This window comes from Miscanthus floridulus, chromosome 7, assembly GCF_019320115.1.
Source record: "Miscanthus floridulus cultivar M001 chromosome 7, ASM1932011v1, whole genome shotgun sequence".
Taxonomy (NCBI): domain Eukaryota; kingdom Viridiplantae; phylum Streptophyta; class Magnoliopsida; order Poales; family Poaceae; genus Miscanthus; species Miscanthus floridulus.
In genome coordinates this window covers 98,430,543-98,437,589 of record NC_089586.1, presented here as the reverse complement: position 1 = coordinate 98,437,589, position 7,047 = coordinate 98,430,543, and the positions used below count along the sequence as shown (strand labels likewise).

General features: G+C 46.1%; 1 protein-coding gene across 1 annotated transcript; it reads right to left on the bottom strand.

Moving 5' to 3' along the window:
* Positions 1 to 3,764: 3,764 nt before the first annotated feature.
* LOC136463924 (salutaridine reductase-like) lies at positions 3,765 to 6,425 on the bottom strand. Its single transcript, XM_066462894.1, has 7 exons — positions 6,324 to 6,425; positions 5,897 to 6,140; positions 5,722 to 5,779; positions 5,648 to 5,655; positions 5,385 to 5,579; positions 4,713 to 5,266; positions 3,765 to 4,573 (listed from the first exon to the last, which is right to left on the bottom strand). The coding sequence occupies exons 1-6, from the start codon at positions 6,356 to 6,358 to the stop codon at positions 4,880 to 4,882; spliced, it is 927 nt and encodes a 308-aa protein (XP_066318991.1). The 5' UTR covers positions 6,359 to 6,425; the 3' UTR covers positions 3,765 to 4,573; positions 4,713 to 4,879.
* Between the last annotated feature and the right edge of the window lie 622 nt (positions 6,426 to 7,047).

Below are 7,047 nucleotides of genomic sequence, written 5' to 3'. Positions count from 1 at the left end.
ATCTTCCAATGGGATTGTTTTTGTTTCTTCTTGATCCTTGAGATATGTTTTTCCCTTCGGCATGTTCGGAGGCTCCAATGAGTTGGTTTTGGCTGCTTCGACAGAGTTTATATTGTGCTACGATTTATAGATGGCTCTTTCTATGTTTCTTGCCTTCTTCTGACTGCCGTGGGCTGTAATGGTTCCGTGCAAGGCTGGCATTTCATACATAGGTAGCCCATATGGATGGCTGCATTGAACTTGTTTGCAAACCCTCTTCCAAAGATGGCGTTGTAGGGGTAGTAGAGATCTACTACGTCGAAGGTCACATATTCTGTTCTTGTGTTTTCCTGACCTCCGAAGGAGACTAGTAGGGATATTTTTCCTAATGCATCGATCCTCTTTCCTCTAAAACCAATTAATGGTGAGTCCAATGGCTGCAACCGACTCCTACTTAGTTTCATCTAGTCGAAGGCATTGACAAAGATAATATCTGCAGAGCTTCCGAAGTCTATGAGAACCCTACTAATTTCCTATCCTGCAATGTTAGCCTTGATTACCATGGCATCGGTATGAGGGTAGCTTTCTAGGTGCAAATCTTGTTCTGAGAAGGTGATTGGCATCTTCGACCAATCTATGTAGCACACTGGACCTTGAACTGCTATGTTGTTGATCAACCTAAGGTGATCTTTTTTCTGTTTCTTTGTCTGGAACTCCATCGAAGAGCCTCCAGCTATAGGCAGTATCATGTCGATGGTGGGTAGGGGTGTGTGAGGGTTGAGTTTGTTTTTCGGGTTGGGTTCATATTTGGGTGTTGCCAGCTGTGTTGGTGGAGGCGGAGGCAATGCCTCTAGTTGTCTATTGTGTACTTGGGATGGCTGGTTGGCCTCAATGAATGTTATGTGTGGAGGCCTCAGGTTTATGTAGGTGAGGTTGGCTTTTGCCTATTGGTTTCTAGTCAGCCCCTGCTGCTGAGTACTTGGTCTCCATGCGGGTAGGACGTTTGGGTAGTAGGCAGCAGTTAAAGTGGATGGGTGAATTTGGGTGGAGTTTAGGCTTGGGTAAATTGGGTAGTATTGCTGCTGAGATGCTACGAAGGTATGGCTCACCTCTCTTGTAGGTTGTTGTGGCGGAGGTGGCGGATTTGCTCTGCTTTTGATCCTTTCTTGGGTCTCCTTGGCATCTGGGCAATCCCTGGTGATGTGCCCTTTGTTTTCTCCATAGAAGAAATAATACTGCCTTCATTGCCTTTGGTTTTGGTTTCTATTTTAATTCCTGCCTTAGCTAATTCCCTTGCCTTTGGATTGTTTCTGAGGCACGCTGTTTGGGCCTGCCTTCGCTGGTTGCTACCCCTACTAGCTATTTCCTTGTTGTTCTATGTTAAAGACTTGCCGACTTTGCCCTTGCTATGGCTACAGCTAGCCTTGGCTTCTGTTGCCCTTCTGGGTGTTTTCTGCTGCTATCCTAGAACTGCTTGCTCTGGTTTTGTTCTTCTAGCCTTCTACGGAGGTCATTGTTAGATTTGCAATACTTCTCAAATTCACTGTAAAGGTCTTTGATGGACCTTGGCTTTTCCCTGGCTAGATGAGCTACGAAGGGTCCTATGTGAAGGCCTTTGATTGCTGCTTTGATAGCAACATCCTCTGGAACATTTGGTGCTTTTGCTTTCATTTGCATGAATTTCTAGAAATAGTCTTTTAAGGCTTCTCCTTGATTCTACTTGCATTGAAATAGATCCATGGAAGTCAAGGATTCACTTGTGAACCCCTTGAAATTTGCTAAGATCTTGTCATGAAGGTCTTCCCATGAATAGATAGAACTTGGTTTCAGCATCAAATACTAGGCTAGCGCGTCGCCTTTAGCTACGACGACGAAAGATTTGGCTAGCACCGTTTTATTTCCACTAGCGGAAGCTACTGCTGTCTCAAAGCTCATGATGAATTGTCATGGGTCTGATCTTCCATTGAATTTGGGCAAGGTGATGGGTTTGTAGGAGGGAGGCCAGGGTGAGCTCTGGATGCCTTCGGATAGTGGTGATTTGGAATCGATGGTTCTATGGGTTTGCGGCGAAGTGTAGGGTGTGCCAAAGGTTGGTTGGGCTATGGTATGTGGCGGGGGGTTGGGTTGGATTTGATTTGTTGAGTGGAGCTAGTTGGACGTGTTGAAGTTAGATTACAAAGGCTGCATACTTTGTATCTCGACCTGTAGGACGGCTAGCTATTGCATGATCTCCACTGCCTGAGCTGATGCTTGGGCTACCCGTTGATTTGCGGCGAAGGCTGCTATGACCCTATCTCTTTCTTGTTGCATGCTCTACAACTGAGCCTGTAGTTGTTGAAGCTTTTGTTTCGGAGTGGGATTTGGGGCTTGCTGCTCCTCGGATGCTAGAGGTTGATCTTCGACCGTGGGCTCTTCTTCAACTTGATCTTCTGGGGCGCTAGCGTAGGTGATGCGGGCACTACGCCTAGGTTGTCCTCTCGTCGAGGGCTCTACGGGAATCCTAGTGGAGGCTACTCTCTTTCTTGCCATCGTGGGTCTTGCTTGGCCAACACGAGGTGCCAACCAATGTTGGAAAGTTTGGTTTCCAGTGATTGAGACAAAGAAGGACAACGAAGGCCTTCGCCTAGCCTTGTGCCCTAGGCGAAGGTATGAGTAATGAAAGGTGGGCCCTAGCCAGATTAGAGTTTCATAAAAGTATATCCCCTTTTGTATAGAGTTTGAGTCCCCCTTTTATAGGGCACTGTTTGCTATAGCTACTCTTTACATTTCCTACCCCTTGTCGGTAACAGTACATTTTTGGAATATTTCTATGCTAATACAAGCCCCCTGGGGCAGAGTTTGGGCATCTTCTTCCTCTACTGCCTTTGCCTATTGAGCCATCATCGATGACCCGTCATCGGCCCATGGCCCTGTAATGCCGTCGAGCGAGGGCTTTCCCTGGTTCTTGGTCCTCCGCCCGAGAAGCCTTTACCGGAGCTTCCCGACCTTCGCTTCTAACGCCCGAGCCATGGCCTTCGCTCGTACCGCGAGAGCCTCCACCCCCGACTGTGTCCTGGTGCCTTCGCCGCAGCTTGCCGGCCTTCGCCTCACGCGATCACCCGAGTGGAGGCCTCTGCTTCCTTTTCCTACACACTATTCGTAAAACTCGTTAGCCGTTAGTTCTTATTGTTGTTGTGAACTTTGTTCTCCGCTGACTCATAACTGTGTCCCAACAGTAGATGCACCCTGCATTCTGGATCGGTGGTAACTCACGAGGGTGACTCTTATAGCCTTGTTGAATCCTCTGTAGTCCACTTCCCGTTTGTAGGCCAAGTAGGACCCTGTTACGAAGGAAAGCATCCTCTGCTGGTGTCTTTTCCTTAGTAATATCCCCAGTTGAATAGTAGAAGACATAGCTTACCGAAGTTAGAATTAGAGAACCTTAGTTATCCTCTCTATGCTCCTGTTTAACCTAACCTTGTTGCTACCCTTAGTTATGTTAGATCGTAGTTAGTCTCACTTGTTTTCTTGTGGATACGATACTTGGAATACTTTCGGGTGAAAGCTACAGCGGTATCCGTGCGCTTGCAGATTTATCTGTGTGCGTTAATAAATAACAATAGTCGCCTACAAGCTAGCTCTTCCTCTAGGCTCTGCGGTGCACCCGGTCTTCCATGTCTCCCTCCTCAAGCTGACGTCCACTCCAATCTAGCCTGCGTCGACTACTCTCCCCAACCCTGACTTCACCATGCAGGTTTCACAGCAAGTGCTGCAGTGCCGCCTCCACAGCTGCAGTCCCAACTCAGTCCAGCAGCTGTTGATCAAGTGGACGGGCCTTCACTCAAGCCTCGCCACCTGGGAAGATGCGGAGGCTACCCGTCAACGTTTCCCCGGCGCACCGGCATGGGGACATGCCGGCTCCCAAGGAGGGGGAGGTGTCAGCAGCCCACACCCTAGAGACCAGGATGATGTAACCAAGCCCAGGAGGTCCAAGAGATCCAAGACCAAGAGTGTGAGGGTTAATGGGCCGGAGTGGGCCTGCCTTGAGTGCACACAGAAGAAGCACACTAATGAGTAGCTTAAGTATGAGGGAGGAGAATCTTGTAATCAACTTTGATCAAACCAGAACCTAAATTCAATAAGCAACTGGCCTTCCTCCGGTCTTCGTCTACCACCCGTCCCCTGCTTGCTCTTCGATCCTTGCTCTTCTCTCCTTGGCTCCGCAGCAATCGCGGGGAGCTGACAACGCGAGCCTCAATGGCGTCATGGTGCTCTTCTCTGTCTTGTTATCTGCATTCGCCGCTCCCCAGATCAAGGTATCTCTCGACTGTCGTCTCGTGCGCAAGCTGGATTCTTTGGTTGGTGCTTTTTGGTCTTGTCTTTGAAATTCTTGTGCTGTGGCGTGCTGGTGAGTCAGTGCCGGAGCAATGACGAACCAGGAGGCCGTGGTGTTGCTCGCTGTCAAGGAGACCGGAGGAATGTCTTGTAGGTGACAGAGGTATGGCTTGTTTGATGGTACATTGTACTTATTTGAAGAGTTGCAGTCTTTGCACACAAGCTTTTCCAGAAACAAAAAAACTATGCATGATGCTTCCGTCCAACTTGTATGTCCCTTCTGTATAGTTACTTGTGTTAGCGTCGTTATTGCAGTTGTGTTAGTGGAGTTCGACTCTTTGATAATGAATCATCCAGGAAACGAAAAAAATATATTTGCTTCTTTAGTTGGCACTCCACTAGCATCATATGACAAGTACCTTTGTTTTTCAGTTTTGCATCCTACTGGAGTATTCGAAGACTGTATTTGTTATGTATGTGTAGCTAGCTGATTCCTTGGTGACAGCTTCTACATGCAGACATTTTTATTTAAAGAAACAGGAGGGGCACACCCTACGACAAAATTTAAGATTTTCCCGGTAGTGAGTTACACAAAGGATGCGACCTCTGTGCGGTTCAAGAACACTCCAGTCATGCCCCCCTTGGGTACGAGAGCCAGAATCAGAGCTCCCCTTGCGCCCTCCTCGACCGTGAGATCTCCGGCATGGAAGCTCATGTCTGTACTGACAAAGCCGGGATGTGCACAATTCACGCGAAGTGTTGGGTGCTTCTTTGCAATGATCCTCGAATAAGCATTGATAAGAGCCTTAGACACTTTATATGCAAGATACCCTCCTTCAGTCGGCCACCCATAAGGTTCCAGTTGGCCATTCTTGAAGTCCTTGAGGAACAATTCTGACAGCTCATCCAATCTCTCTTCGGATAGGTTATCGATGTTGTTGAGCTCGTTTTTAAGTTCCTCGTCGCTGAAAAACTGAAGCCACGTGTAAACAGATTAGTGTTCTGTAAATGCAAAATGTCGGTACTTGTATCTAACTGTCAAATCTAGTTCTAGCATGGCCTTGCATCGTTTCTTGAAGGTAGTTAATTACCCTGAGTAGCCCGAAACGAGATGATATGTTCACAATTCTTCCATGCGATGAGAGGTGCAGGAGAGGAAGATGTGCTTCTGTGACAATTTTGGTGCCATGGTAGTTTGTTCTCAAGCACTCCTCTGCTTTGTCGTAAGGGTCTGTGGTGTGCCTCCTGATCCTTTCTAGCTTTTCCTGAGAATTCATGCCTGCAAGCTATTTCCATGCATTGAAGATTGTTAGTCTCTTTCATTGTAGGAGGTACCAAGAAGATAAATATATACAAAAATCTCTAAGTAATCATGTATAACTGAAAGTAAAATTGAATTGCTTATGAAGTTACAAACTAACCTCTAACTTAAAGATTCTGGATCGCTGATCTCTGTTTTGGTCCCGGCAATAGCTGCATTGTTGACCTGAAAAAAGTCAAAGCAGCAAACAACTAATGATTCATGATCAATTCCGAACCAACATCCTTGACATGTAGTCTAGTGACATTGGAAAGGGAAATTATTAAGAAACGAAGGCAGTACCAATATATCCAGTTTGCCAAATTTCTCCCGGATAAAATCAGCGAGATGTGCAGCACTTGAGAGATCTCCAACCTCCAGTTGATGAAACAGGATGTTGGATAGCCCCTGCGCTGCAAGATTTTTTACCGCTTCTACACCCCTCTTCTCGTCCCTCGCTGTCAATATTACCGTGACTCCTTTCAAAGCAAGTTGCTTGCATATTTCTAACCCAATCCCTCTATTCCCTCCGGTAACCACGGCCACCCTGAACAAAAATAAAAGAAAAGTGTCCTCAAAGTTTTAGGATACACACAGAAAATGCCTAAGTTTATTTATCATATGTACTTTTGAATTGGAAATAGAATCTCAATAGCTTAGACGGAGTACTAAATGAGATCCAGAGCGGTGGATGGAGCATATATATTTAAGAAGATTGCGAGATGCTCACTCTTTTTCATATTGCCCGCGTACGTGTCCTTCCATGCCTGAGTGTCTGACGGGGTGCTGATCTTGTAAAGTCACTTTGTTTAAGAAGTTTGTGGAGGCAGCAGAGCTGTGATTTGATATACGGCACCAACGCCTGGAGCTTCGCTATAAATAGAGGACTACGCCCGTGTATATGATGTCACTCCTCTCGTCATGCCGATAATGTTACGTACCAAGTGACGCAACCTCCACGCTGAAGTCAAGGATGATTGGTTACAACTATGTCTAATACTACAAAAGATAAGTAGATCAGATTTTTTAGACAGATTAGTGTAGTCTACCTTTTCTGCGAGGAGACTGGTCTAGTTTACCTGTACTTTAACCCGCAACCTTTCTTCAATTTACATGCCTAGTAGCAAATTAAAACACAACACAGCGAGTTACTTTGTAAATTGTAACCCATACACTTCTTTTACTAATTAAATTAAATGTACATTTTGTTTACATAGAGCAAAGCAAGTAGACATAACAAACAAGGAACCTGCAAAGATGTTTGCTCATAATTCACAAGCAGATGTTTGCTCGTGTTCTGCAACTGCAAAGTGCAAAGTCTCTGGCTGTTCTGGCATTTTAAGCTGGCCCTGTTCGCTGAAACTATTTCGGCAGTACTTTTCAGACGAACATAGTTTTCATCTCGTCATGCTTGATCTCATTTATGTTGTGGAATGAGGTGGGTGACTTATGTG